The sequence below is a fragment of the Macaca nemestrina genome, chromosome 10, assembly GCF_043159975.1.
Source record: "Macaca nemestrina isolate mMacNem1 chromosome 10, mMacNem.hap1, whole genome shotgun sequence".
NCBI classification, from domain to species: domain Eukaryota; kingdom Metazoa; phylum Chordata; class Mammalia; order Primates; family Cercopithecidae; genus Macaca; species Macaca nemestrina.
This window is the reverse complement of record NC_092134.1, coordinates 55,538,371-55,559,201: the sequence shown is the minus strand read 5'-3', so window position 1 is coordinate 55,559,201 and position 20,831 is coordinate 55,538,371. Positions and strand designations below refer to the sequence as shown.

Sequence of the window (20,831 nt, the reverse complement as noted above, 5' to 3'; positions counted from 1 at the left end):
AGAGGTCCTCAGGCACTCGCAAGTCTAATCTCCTAAAGGAGGAAATGTATCACTGCCCAAGAAGACTCATGTCCCTTCGTATGTTGAGAAAAAAACTGATGCTGATACAACATCCCAACATCTCCTAACATTTTCTGCCCTATGACAAATTTCACAAGAATCATTCAAGAAGATGTGACCTCCAAATCACATATTCTGCTTTTCTGCCATGGTTTGACATTGAACTCTACTTCTACCAAACTCTATACCATGCAAATTAAAAGAGAAATAAATAAAGCAATGGAGATCTTTATTTGAAATGTTACACCAAGAAAACAACAATAAGGAGAGGAGGTTGAATTCAAAGGGAATGGCTGGGTTACAGCCAATTAAAACAGCTGATGTGTGGTAAGCAGAGGCAGTTAAAGAAGGACAAAATAAACATCCCTTGGGAGGGACAGTGGCGAAGCAGTTTGTAAACTGAGAAAGTGACTCCTTAATAGCACAGGCCTACTTTCGTTCTTAATTAGACTGAAATTGCCCATCTGTGGCACTCACCTGTGATTAAAAACCAGCAACAGGCAAAAAGTAAAATACTGGATGTGCCAACTTTAAACCAAGTTCATACTGTATCTAAGCTTTTCACCTCGTCCATGGTTTTAAGACACTAATTAGTATGCTGCTGTTAATCAGTGAGGTTGGGGACTTCACTATCTTCTTGAGTGTGCAGCCCCAGTTTCAGGAGAGGAAGAGAGTTTTTTTTCTTTTTCCTAAGAGTGGAAATACATGCAGCCAGACATGCTGACTGTACCATCATTTACATTGGCACTGTTCATGGAGGAGTCCTGGAAAACTGTCAGGAAATGAACCTATCTTGATCATCAGAGTAAAGAAGTATGATAGACAGCGAGTGAGCCCCAGTGGCAGAAGGGTTACACAGTCCTTGAATTTTAGTTCTGGCTCTATTCACTACCAGTCAGACATTCTTCATTATTCCCAAGTAAATTTTTTAGGCTGAATAAATAGGTAAAGCAAAAAGCAAATAACTTGCAGATAGTAATTTTAGTCATGACAAACTCTTTAACTTAGTATAGTCTTAATGATGGGATTACAGTCACTTATATTGTTTATATTGAAGCAAATGAGGGTCTGTCTTGATCAGGAGGATCCTGGAGTGCGCAGTGATGCAATTACTTTAGAAATCCTCTTGGTGAAATTTGAATATCTTGCCCTGTGAAGATACTGTTATGGTATTATGCTACTATTTTCTCTCATTACTAGAATTACAGCATGTAGATTTTCAGGAGCACAGAGTAAATATTGACTTTTTTTCTAAAGATTTGTGCAGGCTAAGTGTCTCTACTATGATTAAACAAGTTAAATATAATGCATTTAAAAATCCTGATATAGCTTCTGATGAATGCCTTTCCAAATTATCATGTGTATCATCTCCAATAAGTTGAAGCTTTTAAAATTACATCATTGTCTCATATAATGACCACTTTATATTAGACTATCATAGTTGTAATATAAAATGTGGTCATGGCTTACTGAGATGTCATAATTCATCAAATCTGTTTTTTTCCCCAACATCGCATCTCCACATCCTTTCTGAACTGTACACTGTAATTTTTAGATTGCCAAGTATGATCTATCAAAATGAAAACTTGGGTGTGGTACTTAGCAACTTTTAGATATACCAATAAAACAACAACCTAATGCCTAAAGAAAACTGGGTAATTTTATATTAATATTTTATGGTATTTTTGGAACCTCATATGAGTATGCACCAGAGGAGGGTTAGAAGTTGAAATGCATTATTATATGTCAAGCTGGTATCATATATCAAATGATTTTAGAGGACAGGGAGTTAAGGGCAGGAGTACTGGGAAATACAAGATAGAATTTCAAAGGCAGGAAGAAGTCCGATGGGAAAAAAATTAAGAATGAATTGGTGGAAATTCATGGATAATTGCAAGGAACGCTAAGGGAAGATAAACTTTATATTCATTGGAAGGGGTTAAGAATGAAGACTATTACAAATACTAGACACAGAAGGTCTGGAAACATAGACCATGATTTTATGATGGATTAATCCATAGTTTCAGACTTGTTCAACACCCTGCATATATGATCAATGCGTAAATTAGTGTTTTAACCCGGTAACAGCAAAAGGTGCATTTTTAGAGAGAGGAACACTTGACAGCCTCCAGTAAAGTGAAAATGGGAAGTTGCTGCTTTCAATTTGAATAGGATTGATATTGGGACAGTAGTTTCAGATAGTCTCTGAGATGATAGCGTTTGACTCTCTTTCCTTTGAGTTAATTATTAAGGATTATCCAGAAGTTATGTATCCAATGCAAGCACAAATTACTAGACAAAGCACAGGTAAAGCCACCAGGTAGCTTCTGAAAAGCACTGTTATCTGCAGCTTTCTTGCATGGTGCTTGGTTGTGAACTCCACATGGGCTCGGCTATCATCTGCCGCCACCTCTCTGCAGCTAACAGGCTTTGAACATCATTTATGGACACAAGGTCTTGTGCCATTTACCTCCATGTTTACTCTGTTTTATCATCTCTCACTCCTTTACCTCTGCTTCCCTAAACCAGAGAGAAAACGAAATCATTGATCAATATGCAGAAATGCAAAAAATTACTTGAAATAAATAATGTGGGTTTAGGACTTTATGTTTTAGCTCAATTCTAAACAGCCTTATGATTCCTAAACTATGGCAGGATAAGCTTTCCAGGGAACATTTAAAGCTCACAGTTCAGAGAGAGCAGTAAAGTGCCATGTATATGTTAACTCTAAGAATTCTTCCTCATTGACAAATTGAATTGGGCAAAGATGTGGCAGCACGGCTGGTATTTTATCTGCAACTATCAAACTCTAGTGGTTCTTTCCCATTTTGACTTTTTATTCTCTTTTCCAATCTATTATCCTCTTTCTATCTTCTGGTGGATATCTGTTGACCTTTAATCCTTACTTACTGCATACACTTTGGCGATGACTTTATGGAAGGATCCTTGCTGGGGCTCAGATGCTGAGGAAGAAATGGCATGAATAAAATATAAATGGGAAAGAGAAAATGAGAGCATGTAAGCTTTAAGGCTTATCTAAATGGAGCAGACAATTTTAGGTTTGGAATTGCTGCACCCTCTGCAAGATTCTCTTGTAATTTTATACTTCTATTGAATATTCTGCAGTAGAATAATAAGCCCTGCTCTTTGCAAGAGATGCTTTGTTTAAATCAAATCCTCTGGAGAAAATCTCAAAACGAATAGCTGCTGAGTTTACTTAATATAAAGGGTTTTTTTTTTTTTAATTTAAAGTTTCCTTAACAGAGTTGCTTGTTGATTAAAATGCTCTGCCAAGTTCTTCTAGTGATTCTGTGAAGACCAAACTATGGTTTTTTTTTTTTTTTAAACTGCAGAAGCAAATATTAACTTCACCTGAGGTTTCTCTAGCAAAGCATTTTCTTCTTTTCAGAAGCTTTTAACATTGCCATATGTATAATTAAATGGTCATTTCACCTTTATTATATTTTTGTGGCATTTTAAAAATTATTTTTCTTGTTTATGTACACTGTAGCAGTTATGGTCACCATATGCTTGTTATGTAACATAGCCCTTAACACCCAGCTGATAGATGCAAGCTGTTGGGGAAAAATCAACACTGGTCTCCTATTTATCTAATTTTAACCCTCAAAGATAAATTCAGCTGGATAAATGTGTTCCTAAGCATCTTTCACCTGTCAGAAAATATTTTTATATAGTTCTTCTCACAACAGGAAGGAAAAGGCCTGCCTCTCTAGAACTTGATTTTGCCACTAGTAACATTGTGCTATTGAGATAGTACTTTTGAGATAAAAGACACAACAAGCCAGTAAAGTAGAAGCTACAGTGTGATGATATAAATATATGTATAAACTAGCTTTTCGGAGGGATAGGTGGGATAGGTGGAAGAGAGGAAGGTAAGGATTTCTTCCTGATGAATATAAACAAAAACAATTTAAGGCAAATGCAAGTTTAATAATTTAACCAATACTTAGTGAGCCATGCAATTGAACTTATTTTTCCTAAAGTTATTCTATAAATCACAAATATTTTGTTTCATAAGAATCTGAAGTCTCTACCATAAAGAGTGCAAATATACCATTTTATTACAGAAAGAGTTGCAGGAATAAAACTCCTAGAATGTACATGCATTAAGTCATGATTTCTAAAACTGTCCTATGAAAATGATATAGTCTCTAATGAGCAATTTTAGTGTTTAGTAGGAAACAGGGAAATTGTTTTTATGTGAGAAGAATCCATTCCATCACATTAGAATTACAAAACTTTCCATTTATGTTTGTTCAAAGTTTTTTGTTTTGTTTGGTTTGGTTTGGTTTGCCTGTTTTTGACAGAAAGTGTGGAAAGTTGGCAGTGTCTTTGCAGGGATGAGGAGTATGTGATTGCTAACACACTTTGCTTTCAATGACCTCATGTGAATGTTAGGAAAGTCTGGAGGAAATCAATTCATTTACAAGAATCCAGGTTAGTATCTGATGGTCCCCATTAGAAAAGTGTTTAGAGGGAAGGAAACGAATAACACATTACCATTCACCATTCACATTTAATATTGCATCGGTTCTGCATTTGAGGAAAGCAGTTTTTGTTCTTTCTATTCCAGAAATGTGAGAGATTTTATTTTACATATGATAAAGAATATGAAAATAAATGTATTAATTAGTATTCCATGTTTAATTAATGACCAAGTCAGATTATTTTAAAAGTAAACAAATAGCTCATTTCCCAGGTTGTATGTATGACACATTTTTGTGTAATATTAATTATACCAGCTACTGATAGATTTCAGCCCATCCCATTTTCAGCAAATCTGATGAACTTCATTCCTTTTAATTTTGGCTATGCAAACTTCTTTCTTTAATATTATCAAAATGCATTGCAGGCATTTCCAATGCCTAAAAATATATCTATCAGTGAAAAGGAAACTGTTGGATTTAAAATCTTCTCATAGCTATTGTAGAAATTAGGAAAAAGTGGACTCATGAGTGCAATAGGTTTTACTGGGAACGTTTTATGGGAAAAATAGGAGCCTTAGAAGATTTTTCGTGTTTACCCCTCACTCATTTCCTTTTTCTTCACTTCTCAACTGAATATTAACATAACTAAAATATAATTATGCTACTAATTCTGAAAGTATAAGTATTGACTAATAATGAGGATTTTAAGCTGAGGTCCCTCAGGGTCAAACTTCTTTAGGTGAAAATCCAGTTTGTCACTTGCTACTTAAAGGTTATCTGCAAATTTTTCTTTATTCTCATCTCTTTGAAGTTTGCGAAACCTCCTCAATTCACTAAAATGTAGCTAGTGAACAAAGTAAAATAAGAGTTAAGTTTTAGATGCCAAACTTAGTTGTCCATTTTTTCTACTCTCATCCTTGCTCTGTACTCTAAATCTAACAAATACATTGGGAAAGCATTGAAGAGGGGATTAAAAATGAAATGTTTTATGAAAATATTTAGCAAGACAATATGGACACAGGAAAAATGAAGAAGTTCCTCATATATATCTTATGTTGCTAATGATACAAAATTTTATATGAAAAATAATATTTACAGAAATCTGTTCTGCTTTTTCAATGTTATGTGTTTTCACTCACCAGTTCTCATGGTCCATACACTTAAAACAGGAAAGAGAAAGATATTTTAGGGCAACATATGTGTGGTTCATAAAACCAATAAGCAGGGTATATGCAAGAAAGAGCTCGGCAACTACTTCTGTTGCTGTCAGAAATCATTGTGGAATTTCATGAAAAGGAACTCTTGAGTCACTGATAATATGGAAGTAAAGGGCAATGTCTACATGGAAATTAACATTTTTGTAAGAAAAATGATTGACTAAAGAAAATGGATGATGAGGTCAGTAGAGAATAAAATGTCAATAAAATAAATATGTGTGTGTGTGTGTGTGTGTGTGTATGTGTGTGTCTGTGTGTGTGTGGGGGGGGCTATTCTGGTAAGAAGCAGATAAAAAAGGAAAGGAAAACTTTGAAGGGTTTACTTAAACTATTTGATCACTTTGCATCTTTTATAGTAGGTTTCTATATATTTCTGAATCTAATGTATTAGATGCCTGTCTTAGTCCATTAGTGCTGTTATAACAGAATACCACAGACTGGTAATTTCTGTAAGAACAGGAATTTACATCTCATAGTTCTGGAGGCTAGGAAATCCTAGATCAAGGCACTGACATCTGGTCCTCACCAGATGTCTTCTGGCTGCATCTTCACATGTTAGAAGGTGCAAGGGCAGGAGAGGGGCGACCTCCCTCCATCAAGTCTTTTTATAAAGGCACCTAATCCCATTCATGAGGGCAGAGCCCTGACGATTCCATCACTTTCCAAAGCCCACAACCGCCAATACTGTTGCATTGAAGATTAAGTTTCAGCGTGCGATTTGAAGGGGACAAAAACATTGAAACCACTGCAATGTCTGACAGAGAGATGTGGTTTCCCAGTTAATGGTCTCATTTGATTTTTGGGCTATTAAGAACATGACCATTGCATACAGCTGGGAAGATCGCACACTCTACCACTGTGTGAGTGAAAGGCATTACAACCTCAAGTAGTTGTTGACCTTGAGTCATTGCTTTTGTTCAATGGAATAAGGAGATATTAATGATGTATATGTAATTTCATGTTGCTGCCTTTTTAAATGGTGCCATAAGATTTCCTTAAAGTGACTTATCTATATTTTATTTATACTTGCTAAATATAGACCCAGTACTGAATAAAATACTCAAAATAATAGAAAAGTCATAATCAGATCTTACATTTTCATTATTGTACTTTCTAATTTCCTTTTCTTCTTTTATGACTTCAGATAGATCGAATAAGAGGTATCTAGCTGAACCTCTCAGTATTCCTCTCTCTCTTTCTTATTATCTGTATCTGTCTCTACCTGTCACACATACACACACACCTACACACACACATGTTCGCACAAACATATAAACACACACACAGCTGTTTTGAAATATCCTCAGAGTTCCTAGTAAAAATGCTACATGATCTGATAAAGACAAACTTTTGAAGCTATTGATGGGATAGCTTTTCTGGGTGGTTCCTAGAAAGGATCTGGATGTTAGTTAGATCTGAAGTTTAGAACCTGTACTGGAACTGGGAACTGGAACTGATTACAGGCAGCGATTACTTTAACTCATTACTTAAAATCATAGGCTAATTATAGTGGTACCCTGTGTTAAAACATAAGAATAAAGTTTAAATGTTTAAGAAAAGATTTACTCTCAATCCCTGAATGAAACCTAATGCACCCTCAGAATATCTGCAATAAAGCTGGAGATGGTTAACATGTGGATTCTGAAGGGGCAAGAGCAATAGTTACATGTTGAGTCCATGGTGCTTGGGATGTGAAAATGCACACTATTCCAAGTGGTCCTATAAATCTTTCACAATTACAAGTTACAACCATTGCAAATGACATTTTTATGATACCTTTTGAATGGCTTGGCTTTGGTGTGCCACTCTTTTATGTTTTAGCCAATTTTATTTGTATATAACTTTCAAAAACATATGAAAATAAGAAAATTGGCAAGGAAGCAGTAGTGAAAATGATACCTTTATAAAACAATGTTATTATACATTGTTACATCTAAAAATTTTTGGCTGCATTTCGCAGGACCAAACTGTTACAACTTGTTTGAGATGTCTTCCTTTATCTTTTTATAGCACATTATATTTGTGTTCTCATATTCCAACAAGAATGGTTCTTTTAAGCATAATTATTTTTTAGGTTGCATTTTTTAGCATTCATTTGTATATTTAAGGGTCTACTGTCTTACTGGAACACTGAAATTTATCTGGCAAGAATATCCAATGATTTTGTTTTAATGGAATAGTTGTCCTTTTTCCAGATATGTATTTTTTTTTTTTTTCACTCAGGGAGCTGATATCCTTGAAGCGAGGGTATTAACATGCAATGCCATTCCAAAGCTGACTACATTTGCTTTGCATTATACTTTATGGTTAAGAGACCCTCTGATTTTGATAAATTTTATTTGCTCAACTAACTCTACCAGTAGCATATTGTAAGGAAGCCTGGAGGGCAGTAAATGCATGCTATAGAGCATATATAAACAACTTCCACCTCTCCTGAGAAGTTCCTCATTTTAATTGAACATTGTGTGCATTCTTTAAAAATGCGTTAGCTGTCTTATTATTTAATCCCTTGTACTCATCACCTGCTTTTATGTTTTAGCCAGCTAGTTTACCTTTCTTTTGCCTGATTCAATACCACAATAGAGGCACATCTTGGCTCATTGCCCCTTGCCCCCACAAATACACTGTATGAGCAGAGTATACCTAATACTTCTCTATGCATCAATTTTTTTCTGAGATATCTGAAAAAATGATTTCAGTGGGAATACTGGTAAGAAAAATTCTAAAACAGATCTTAGTGTCTTAAGTATTAGAAGCCAGATCTGGAGAATAATTTTAACTTCATGCTCAGTATATCGTATCTTTATCATATCTTATTTTTTCTTATTTAAATTTCCTCATTAGTTCTGAAGACAATCTGTTCAAATTATTCAAACATTTTGCAACTTGTTGGTACAAGTCATTTATTCCCTGGGGTTTAAGGGAAGTTCTTACCTGGATGAAGGATAATTTTTAAAAATGAAGATTCTTAAGGTTGAATGTGAAAGTGATAATGTACAATACAATTTCAGAATGGATTGGAAAAAAAAAAAAGAACAGTTAATAATTTGACTCTTTACTTGTGCTTCTATTATAGACTAACAGGGATCATATTTACTTCCCCCCACCTTAAGTATAAACTGAACAAAAGTGTATAAAACAATATTATTCAGCCATTGGACAACGGGCAATACAGGACAGTGGTTCCAGAAAGAAGGGGCATCAAAGGGGAAGGCTTACTGTTGTGCTAGTTGACTTCCTGGAGGCAATATCCAGACCACAGAGTAGAAACGGAGAACCCAAATAGAGTACAGAAGTTTTGCTGAGTCTTGGAAATAGAGATCAAAGTTTAGGAAAGGCTCGAGGGCTAAAATTTTGGAGCCAAAGTACCAGAAAGGAAGGAACTGCAGAGAGAGAGAGGAGAGAGAGACAAAGATAAAATGAGACAGATAAACAGACACAGAGAAACAGAGAGAGAGAGATACAAAGAAATGTGAGAGAATGAGGATGAACACTAGAGACTTACAGAGGTGTTTCTTCTAATCTTTGGCAGAGGATTTATCCATACATGTATTAGAGGAAACAAGCAAATGCCAAAGAAAGGACCAGCAGAAAGAAGTATGAGAAATAATTGCTAGCACTCATACAAGGTTGGGAATAATTGACATTTTCCCCAGTCAGAGTGAAAAGACCATGAGGTGTGTGTTAGATTCACAAAATTGTATTTCTTTACAAGTGGTGCAAAATTAGCTCTAGGCAATCTGATCTGTACCTTCTTTAACAATGTATTTAAAATGCTCAAAACCTACTTAACTGTGTGCCATTACAAAGTCAAATACTACTTGAAATCCAGTATTCAAGTGTACAACTCAAAATGTCTCCCATCCAGTAAAATATTACCAGGCATGTTAAAAAGCAGTATGACATGACTCATATCCAGGAGGGAAAAAAATCCATTAATGGAAACATACTTAAGAAATGGCAGAGATGATGGAATTAGCAGACAAATTGTTGTTAAAACAACTATTATAAATATGCTCCATACGTTCAAGAAGGTAGAAAAACATAAATTTTTTTTTATGAGACATGGAAGAAAGAAAAGACACCCAAATGGAACTCCTAGAGATAAAAAAGTGTAGTGTGCAAATTAAAAATACACGAGATAGGATTACAACAGATTAAATCATATAGAAGTAAAGATTAATGAACTTGGAAACAGTAATAGAAGTTACGTGAATGCAAAGTGAAATGAAGCACAGAGAGTTTTTTTTTTTTTTTTTTTTGTTTGTTTGTTTGTTTGTTTTGATAGGGAGTCTCACTCTGTCACCAGGCTGGTGTGTTGTGGCACAATCTTGGCTGACTGCAACCTCCACCTCCCGGGTTCAAGCGATTCTCCTGCCTCAGCCTCCTGAGTAGCTGGGACTGCAGGCGCATGCCACTACACCCAACTAATTTTTTTTTTTTTTAATGTAATTTTAGTAGAGACAAGGTTTCACCATGTTGCCCAGGCTGGTCTCAAACTCCTGAGCTCAGGCAATCCATCCGCCTTGGCCTCCCAAAGTGCTGGGATTACAGGTATGAGCCACTGTGCCCAGCTGAGGGTAAGATTTTTAAAGCCTTAAAAAATTAATTGCATTAGTAACCGTGCATGAAAGCAGGTGGTCTAGCATACATAATTGGAGCCCTAGAAGGAAGAGGGAGGCAGAAAATAAGTTTAGAAAGAACTCAAAAGTTTCCAAAATTTGATATAAACTATAAAAAAGGCCAATTAACATAACACAACCTGAATAAAACGTTAAAAAAATCAAATTGCTGACCAGGCACAGTGGCTCACACCTGTAATCCCAGCACTTTGGGAGGCCGAGGAAGGTGGATTACCTGAAGTCAGGAGTTTGAGACTAGCCTGGCCAATATGGTAAAACCGTGTATCTACTAAACATACAAAAATTAGCCGGGTGTGGTGGTGTGTGCCTGTAATCCAAGCTACTTGGGAGACCGAGGCAGCAGAATGGCTTGAACCCAGGAGACAGGGATTCCAGTGAGCCAAGATAGCGCCACTGTATTCCAGCCTGGTGAGAGAGCGAGACTCCGTCTCAAATAATAATAATAATAATAATAATAATAATAATAATAATAACAACTTGCTAAAAGTGAGTGATAACAAATGCTTCTCAGATTTCTTATCAGAAGTTGGATAATACAGTCAGGATACATAGAAAGGAACAAAGATCGGACATAGGATGGACTTCTCCTTAGAAACTATGCAAGTGAAAATACAATGGTGTGGCATCTTTACTGAAGAAGAAAAATTGTTAACTTAGAATTTTGTACCCAGAAAAAAATTCTTTCATAAATGGAGGCAAAGCAAACTCTTTTTTAGCCAAACAAAAGCTGAGACAGTTAATCACCAGCAATCTGCAATTTGAAAAATGTTATAAAAGGTTGCTTATAAAAGGAAAATGATACCAGATAAAAATTTGCATCTATGCAAACGAAAGAAGAGCACCAGAAATGGAAATTATGTGGATAAAAATAAAGATTATTCGGTTTTTAATTTTTAAAACAGAATTGATAATATAACAAAATAATGTGCTCTGTTAATATATGCAGAAGAAAATGTATGCTAACATTAGCACAAGAATGTGTACAGGAATGTAAAATTAAATACTGTGAGGTTAGTAAATTATATCTAAAGTGGCATAATAAAATTTGAAGGCATATTCTAGTAAGTTAATGGTTTATATAGTAAATCCTACAGGAAACAGAAGAATAAAATGAAATATGTGTCACCCACTAAGAATCCCACTTTATAAAGATACAGATAAAGTTGAAAGAATGGAAAGATGACACTAAACACTAATCAAAATCCTTTAAAAGGTAGTTTAGCACAAAGGGATATTTAGGATCCCCACTCACAAGCCTGCAGAAGTTTGAGAGATATATGGAGAATCATCCTCTAACAAAAAGCAAGCTGAAGACTAGGACAAAATCTATTCAAATATATATCTAAGATAGGACCTATACCGAAATATATAAAGAATTGTTGAGAAAACTCGGTAATAATGAGACAAACAAAAAGTAGGCAAGAGTTTTTGACAGATATTTCACCAAAGATGATATATGAATGACAAGCACACACATGAAAAGATAGTCAACATCAATAAATTATTAGAAAATTTCACATTAAAACTGCAGTGATACACCCCTACCCCTGAATAGAATGGCTAAAATGAAAGACTGAAGATACGAAGTCGAGGTATGTGGAGCAACTGGGCCTCTCATACATTGCTATTGGGAGTTCAGAATGGTATGTTTTGGAAAATAGTGTGGTACTTGCTTACACAATTAAATATATAGTTATCAGATGACTCCGAAATTCCCTTCGAGTTATTTATCCATGAGAAAATAAAATAAATATCAACATAAGACATATATAAATACTTATAGGGCCAGGTATTGTAGCTTAAGTCTGTAATCCCAGCACGTTGGGAGGCTGAGGCAGGTGGATCACTTGAGGTCAGGAGTTGGAGACCAGCCTGGCCAACATGGTAAAACCCTGTCTCTACTAAAAATACAGATGGTGCACATCTGTAGTCCAAGCTACTCAGGAGGCTGGGACACAAGAATTGCTAGAACCCCGCAGGCAGAAGTTGTAGTGAGCCAAGATCACGCCACTGCACTCCAGCCTGGGTGACAGAGCATGGCTCTGTCCCCCTCCCCCTGCAAAAATTATAGAACTTTCCCAAACTGGAAACAAATCAAGGGTCCTTTACCAGATAAATGCATAAATGAATTGTGCCATATTCACACCATGTTATGCATTTCAACCATACAAAAGAAAGAACTAATGATACATACAACACATGGATAAATCTCAAAAACATTATGCTAAGTGAAAACAGCCAAAAACGAAAATACTGAATGATTTCATTTCCGTGAAATTTTAGAAAAGGCAAAACTAGCATTAGAAGTCACTTCAGACATTGCCTGTGTTGAGACTGGGACATGGGCATGTGAGAACATTTTGAATGAAGGGAATATTCTACATCTTGATAGTGGTACTGGCCATATTGAATTATTTCCTTGTATTTGTTGAATTTTACTTATGTGTAAATTCCACTTCAATCAAGCTGTTAAAAATAGGAATGTGAGGCCAGGTACGGTGGTTCACGCTTGTAATCCCAGCACCTTGGGAGGCCAAGGCAGGCAAATCACCTGAGATCAGGAGTTCGAGACCAGTCAGGCCAACACAGCGAAACCCCGGCAAAAACTTGTCTCTACTAAAAATACAAAAATTAGCCAGCATAGTGGCAGGTGCCTGTAATCCCAGCTATTTGGGAGGCTGAAGCATTGAACTCGGGAGGCAGAGGTTGCAGTGAGCTGAGATCGTGAAGTATAGTTACTCCAGCCTGGGGGATAGAGCAAGACTATGTCTTAAAAAAAAAAAAAAAAGTAATGTGGCTTTTCTATATTTTTAGCAAATATCAGAGTTGACTATCCAATCATATTTTTCCTTTCAGCGAGCATGCTTTTGTGTTGACAGTTGAATATTTTTTCTCCTACTCTTTCTTAAAAATCGTGGTTTGCAAGTTGCCATTTTATGAGATTTTATTACTTGTTTTTTAAATTACTGATATTCAAATTTAGCCAGGTTGGAATTCTCTTATTGTCTAAAACTCCAGCTTAGCTTCAGAAGCTATTTCAAGGCTCATTGCCACTTTTCTTGTTAGATTTGATAGGAATGCAATGACAACCAATTTATTTCACTTTAATTTTCAGGATTTTTTCCTGAGTTCTGTTCGATTAACCCTTATGATCATGGCCGTATTAGGCTTCATGACTTTATCTCTCTAATTCTCATAACTATATTTCCTGTAACATTTAAAGCTAACATTTACTGAACACTTACTATGTGGAAAACTGTCCTAACGACATCATACATTTACTTCCTTTAATTCTCACAGCACCCCTGTGAAGGAAGTATAATTATTTTTTACTCCATTTTATAGAGGATGAAACGGAGACACAGCAACTTCCAAATTCGTATAACTAGTAAGTAAGGAAGCCGAGATTTGCTTATAAGCACTCCCACTTTACAGCCCATTGCCTGAACTATCAAATTACAAATCCTATAATTTACAGATCTTAAATTCTAGTGTTTAGGAGAATCAATTCGCTTAAATACGACTCTCAGACCTTTCCCTCTCCCTTGTGATGGTTTCAACATGAGTTTTGTGTCCCCTCCAAAAACTCATGTTGAAATTTAGTTGGCATTGTAAATGGTACTAAGAGATGGAGACATTAAAAGGTAATTAGGCCATGAGAACAGTAACTTCACACATGGATTAATGTTATTGTGGTAGTGGGATTATCATGAGAGTAGGCTGTTAGAAAAGCGACTTTGGCCCTCTCTGTCTCTCTTATATGAGTGCTCTCTTGCTCTTCCGCTTCCACCATGGGTAGATGCAGCAAGAAGACCCTCACTACATGTGCGCCCCTCAGTATTATACTTCCCAGCCTCCAGAACTGTAAAAGGCAAATATCTTGTTATTTATAAATTATCCAGTTTTAGATATTCTGTTATGGTAGCACAAATGGACTGACACAGTGGGTTCGGGATGAATACAATCATCTGTATTTTTAGCAAGCACTCAGTTCACCATCCCATCTGCTTTGTTGAACTCAGTTTGTAAAACCTCATTTTGAACTTCATCTACAAAGTATCAGTGACCGTAAGCTAATTTTTTACTTTCTTAGTGCCTTTGTCTCCTAGGTCTCAGAATAATGGGGTTCTTTTAAGATAAATTGAGATGACAACTCCTGGCACAAAGCACATTTTTTATAGTTAAGTTAGTTTGGTTTTGTTGCTTTTGGTGGTAGATATTATTGCAAAAAATTAGTTGACAGTGGCTACTAATACCAATCTTATATTTCAGTGAGAGTGAAAGATATTGCCTACTATGCAAAAGGTATTTCAAAGTGAAAAGACATCTTATTGAATGTGAACCCTTTTTTTTTTCAATCTAATTGTTCCAGGAATTACAATACATTCTCCTCCAACATATGTTTCTAAAACACCAATTAGCTCATTTGTAACTGGCAAATAGGAATATTATACTAGTATAATGTAGAAGTTGTATAGCTTTATATACAATTTATTCTAGGCAAAGGGAGGCAGAATAGTCAGAGTAGAATTATTACCTTGGGTGGGCAAAGAAGTCCTCAGTCTGAATGTTGTATAGTCAGCAGGGGCCCTTTTGGCTCAGTTTTAAGAAAACTAAAAACAAAAACAAAAATGAATGCCTGCATCTGGGGCTTCCTCTTCAAAGGGGCATGCCCCTGGCCTTGTGCAGCTCTTGAATATTTGCAGTTGCCCTGACCCTGTACCAATTTCAATGTCAAGCCTACTTGCTTGGAAAGTTTGCCTTCCAACCGGATTTCTTCCACCAATTCTAGTTAAAGTGTTGCCAGCATTTTACCCAATTTTTTCTTTTATGTAATTCTGGGTCACTTCCTTGGGTGGTCCAAATTACTTTCGGAGGTGCCGATATTATTTTTGCTAGCAATATATTCCCAAAGTTGCATATGTTTTGAGTGGTCTTCCTAGAATCAGTTTTTCCCACAAGTTCTATTATTTAGGTGCTGTTTTGTTTTGCATTGTGAGGATTACAAGTTGCATATGTCTTCTTATGAACTAAGCCTCATTTTACGAACATGAACCTCTCCAGCTCTGTATTATCTTATAGTTTCTGAAAGTTATAATGTGTTGAATGGTTTGCAAATTGCAAAATAACTTACTTCCTCAGAGAGATTATTTCATTTCTTTGATACCTAGTATCAAAGAAATGAAATAATCTAGTATTGTATTTGTTTTGTATTATCCCATTGTGTAAAGCCCACTTGGGTTACTTTTTTTTTTAAAAGTGGCAAGACTTCTAACTTGCATTTCCTGTCTTCTATGCTGCATCAGCAGAACACATACATTTTATTTTACTTATTGGCTCTTTCATCTATAAATTACTGCCTCTTAGATAAAAGTACGTAGTGATTTAAAGACCTGGAAACAGTAGGCCAAAGATGACCATTTCTTCACTAAAGAAAGACATTTTCTATAAAAATGGTTATGATTTAATAATTTCCATAATTCATTGTATCTATCTATACTAAGTGTCCACCACTCATTTTTTCTAAGATCTTTGGTTACATTATTACTAATTTTTACAACATTTGGTGAATGTAATTACTCTCTATATCCATTATCTGAGTGGAATCACTTTCAGAACAATAATGCATAGTACCTTAGATGTTTTCTTAAAAGTTTACCCATTGTTTATTTAAAGTTCCTGACATGCTTTAACCAGAAATAGAACATGGTATGATTATAATAAAATAGTTCTATGGATAGAAGCATCATCATTCATTCTCACTGAGTATCTGTTTGGATACTTTTTAGAAGCTTGGAATTTTAAGTTGGACTTAATAAGCTTGAATAACAGTGTTATTTTCAACCGTTTTAAAAGATGGGTTTATAAACTAAAATCATACATTCTTTCCCCATTTCTAGCTTCATCATTTTAGTCAAAATTTTCAGTGTCTCCAAGTCATAGCTATTCTTTCTATAAAGTGAAGAAAATAAATATGCCTATACTTTGAGTCATTCCAATGATTAAATGTGATAATGCATAAAATGTTTAGCTCAGTAACTGCTTTGTAATATATTCCACATAAGTATTAGCTTTGAATGTTTTTATAATCATGACTTATTCATTTTGGGAACAATGATTACTATATATTTAGTGCCCTGCTCCCTGTGTTTACTCTATTTTCATAACCTAGGCAGCTATGGTCCGATGAATGATTTCACTGCTTTAGCTAGTTGCACTATTGCATGATTTTAGCCTGATTTCATGGGATGCAACAGAATGAACATCGTGGCTCATGGCTGTCAGTAGTGAAAAATAGCTGGAAATCAGACAAACAAGTTTATTGCTGAGATTGTTTCCGGGCTAAAAGTTCTTCCAACAGCTGTTTGTTTTGGCCATTAACATGTCCATTCTTTTTATTTTTTTCTGAGCTGAGGGAAATACAATTTTCTTTAAAAAGAGAATGCAGGCTGGCTATTTCTGAAATCAGGAAGAACCCCTGTCCTTCCACTGTTGTGGTCTTTTGGCTGCTCTGACAGTTGGACTGAAGGGCTTCTCCTTTTGTTTTTTTCCTCTTTTTCACTCTCAAAGTTCAGACTCAGACTGCTTTAGTGAGAAGAAAAAAGCAAAACTAAGAGCTGTCTAATCCTAAGAAGGAGCTTTGTAGCAGTTACCTTGAAGAAAAGTTTACTCCCCAAAGGAGTATTTAGTATTACTTAGACACTGAGTCACTGAACAGAGAGAGAGAGAGAGAGAGAGAGAAAGAGAGAGAGAGAGAAATGAGAATGAATATGAATCCCAGCCAGCAAGAAAGAAAGATACTTAACTAAAGATGCAGAGAAGTTTTGCCTCTTCCTGAAAATTATATTATTAGTTTTTAAAAAATCAGGATGACTGCTAGTTTTGTTTAAAGTATTTGTTCTGGAAATACTAAAGTTGGAGTCTACCAGACTGAGGTTAGAAGCATTTTCTCTGGCAGCAAGAAGATAATTTTATAGAAGCCATGCCTGTTTTTGGGGTTGCCTCAAAACTGAGGCAGCCAGCTGTGGGGTCAAAGCCTGTGCATACTGCTCTTCCGATACCAAATCTTGGCACTACTGGGTCACAGCACTGTTCTTCAAGACCTTTGGAACTTGCTGAAACAGAGAGCTCCATGCTTTCTTGTCAGCTTGCATTGAAATCAACCTGTGAATTTGGAGAGAAGAAACCCCTCCAAGGAAAAGCCAAGGAGAAAGAAGACAGCAAGGTTAGTTGCTGAAGTTGCCTGCAGACTTATGTAGCTAAAATGCGCATTTCTTTTTAAGTGCACTATAAAACGTGTTATGAAATCGGGAGTAGATGAGGAATACCAGTGTAAGGATGTAAGCAGTTACAATGGCTGAAAAGCTGAATATTTAGCTTATGTAAAAACTGTATTCTTAGTTTAGAGTTGTAAAAGTCATGATCAAAATTTTCTGAATATGCATCTATTGTAAGCATTTAGTACTACTTATTGATGAATGCCTAGTTAGTTCTAGATATTGCTCTATTACTAGTAACCATAATCAATCACAAATGTGATAAAAAGAGAGCCTATTGTCATACTTACTGCGATGTCTGAAAATAGACACTTTCCAAAAGACATTTACTTGTAATAATACATATAGACACCATCGCTTTTCTCTAAATGTCATTTGCATTTCAAAGAATTTCTGTTTGAAAATTTGTATCCTAGGCTGCTTAATTCATTGCAATATGAAGGAAAATGAAATGCTGTTTTCCATGATACTGCACATTTATCTGAATTCTCCCTTGTAAACTGAAACCATACTCTTTTACTTATTACCGATATCCTTTTCAGTCATTTAATTTATGGTATTTTGTGAGTCGTTGCTCTTAGCCCTTGGTTTCTAAAGCATACTGTGACTGTTTCCTCCAGTCACGAATGCTAGCATGGCCCTGAAGCTGCTGAACTTCATGGGGATTCGTTTGTACCTTGATAAGCGTCATTTTTGTTTTGTGTATTTTTACTTCTATAGGTACATATTAGGTGTATATATTTATGGGTACATATTAGGTGTATATATTTATGGGTACATATTAGGTGTATATATTTATGTGGTTCATGAGATATTCTGATACAGGCATACAATGTGTAACAATCATATCAAGGTAAATGGGGTATCTGTCGCCTTAAACATTTATCATGTCTTTGTATTGCAAACATTCTAATTAATATTCTTTCAGTTATTTTAAAATATAGAATGTTATTGTTGATAGTAATCATCCTGTTGTGCTATCAAATACTAGATCTAATTCATTCTATCTAAATGTATTTTTGTACCCATTAACCACCCACACTACCCCCACCCCTCGCCACTACCCTTTCCAGCCTCTGGTAACCATCATTCTACTAAGCATCACTTTTTAATGCGGCATTAACTATGATGTCAAGCTTTCCAAAGTCACAGCCTCATCTCTGGCTTCTTAGGAAATATTTTGGTTTTACTCTGCTATCCAAATGTTAGTTTAAAATAATTTAAGGAAAAGAACCTTTATATAAAAATCAACTCTAGAAGTGAAAAAGAAAGCCACTCCTTTTTCTACAATGCCCATTCCACCTTCACCTGTTCATATCCTTTAAGCTTCATCCCAGATGCAACTTTGTTCATAAAGTCTTTGCTAGCTATCTCTTCCCCACCATTCCTCTTTCCAAATTCTTTGTCTGTAGAAATGCTTGTGTATTTTAATTGTCTGGATAATTTCTTTTAATTATCTGGATAATTTATTTGTATCTCCACTAAGTTGAAAACGTATAGAAGGCGGGTCTTGTATCTTATCCTGTGTTCCAGCTGTCTCCCTGTACAATGCTTTATGCATGATAAGAATTAAACAGTAGTTGGACGAGTGAATACAGGGATTAATGAATCAATGAATGAACAAACAGTTATTTTGAGAAAGATTCAGTTAGGTTTGTTCATCTTTTGGGATCATTTTGAAACGGGAAATGTTTCCTTCTCTCCCTCACAGGTCATGTGACAGCAGGAGTGGCTTGCTTCTTCAATGCCCTGCTGCTCAAACCCCTAGGGGGACCATGCAGATGGGCAGGTTGAGAAGCTTCGACCCCACAGCAGCATCTAGGGTTGAGTATTTACAGCTCCTGAAGCTCCAGTGGGCGTGTGTTACAGTGTGTCCTTTTAGTTTTGCAGTCTGAAGGTGGCTTGTGTTAATCAGCTCAATTAGACCCTCTGCCTTATTGCAAGGACAGAGGGCTTTCTGTATCCTGGGTTCTGGCCTTAGTGTACCGGAAAAATTGAGTCATATGTGGGCTTGGAGGATGAGTGCAAGGTTCTATTGAATGTTGGAAGTACCTCTCAGCAGATGGATGGGGAACCAGAAGGAGGATGAAGTGGAAAGGTGATTTTCCCCTGGAATTGGGCCGCTCAGCAGCCAGACTCTCCTCTGACCTCCCCGGCTAGATTCCCCTCAGGTCCACGTCGTTCTGTGGTCAATGGTCTGCCGGTGTCTGCAGGTGGCTGTCGGTGTGCTCTTCTGCTGGTGTGTTCCTCTCGACGTCCAGCCGCTTGTGTGTTCTTCCACCGGTGTGTTCCTCTCGATGTCCAGCCACTTGTGTCTCTGCCTGCTAGGATCTTGGGGTTTTTATAGGCACAGAATGCGGACATGGTGCGCCAGGGTGGTCTTAGATAATGCAACATTTGGGCATGAAAACAGAAATGCCTGTCCTTACTAGGTCCATGGGCACAGAGCCAGGGGTGGAGCCCTAGCCAGGGACCCCATCTTTCTGTACCCAGCACTTCCCTGCCCGCTTCCCATATCAATTTTATCTATAAAACAAGGGGTTTGGAATGGATATTTGTGGAGTTCTATGTCTAACAAAGCATTGTCCATGCGAGAAAAATCAGTTAAAATAAAATATTTTTTATGAGTTTATAGTTCTCAGTTCAGTGTGAACAATTCAGAGTAAAAAGCAGGGAAAGGTAAATTATCCACAAAAGACTAAAAGTATTTAACTTTTTGCAAATAATTAAAAGAAATGCCATAAAATTCTTTTCTAATGTTCTGTGTATCCACAAGTCTGTATGGATTCAATGGAAAGAATAGAGAGACACATTGTCCCTGCTGACCATGGCTATCTTTTCTGGAGGTTTAGTGAAACTTCCACTTTGCTAAATGACCTTGGCCTAGGATTTGAGCACTATAAGCACTGTTTTCAATATAATTTTGGTTGATCTCTTTGGTTAGCAAACATATTAATCAAACATCTGATATCCCAATAAGCCTCTGTGGTAAGCAACGTTGTATTTATAGGGATGTTTTCACCATGCCACTTATCAGATTAAAAATGTTTTCAAACAAATGTAAAGAACGCCTGGTCAGCAGTTCAGAATATTTCTAAATGTTAAAAAGAAGTATATGTAGATTTATTTTAGCTTTTGAAAGATAAAAACCAGAACTGAAGTAAATAGCAAAATCGAACAAGGTAG

General features: G+C 36.1%; 1 protein-coding gene across 13 annotated transcripts in view; it reads left to right on the top strand.

The window, feature by feature from the left end:
* The window catches only part of LOC105473314 (neuron navigator 3), an 899,580-nt gene that overhangs the window by 502,586 nt on the left and 376,163 nt on the right, over positions 1 to 20,831 (top strand). For 4 of the 13 annotated variants that reach the window (XM_011727070.3, XM_011727069.3, XM_011727066.3 and 1 more), the window contains exon 1: positions 15,598 to 17,593. The exons of 6 other annotated variants lie outside the window; for them this stretch is intronic. In XM_011727070.3, the coding sequence (XP_011725372.2) occupies positions 17,351 to 17,593 (243 nt within the window). In that variant the 5' untranslated portion in view covers positions 15,598 to 17,350. Of the gene's footprint in view, positions 1 to 15,595; positions 17,594 to 20,831 lie in introns of those variants that run through there. 3 more of the 13 variants (XM_011727067.3, XM_011727065.3, XM_011727063.3) reach the window with 2 other exon arrangements.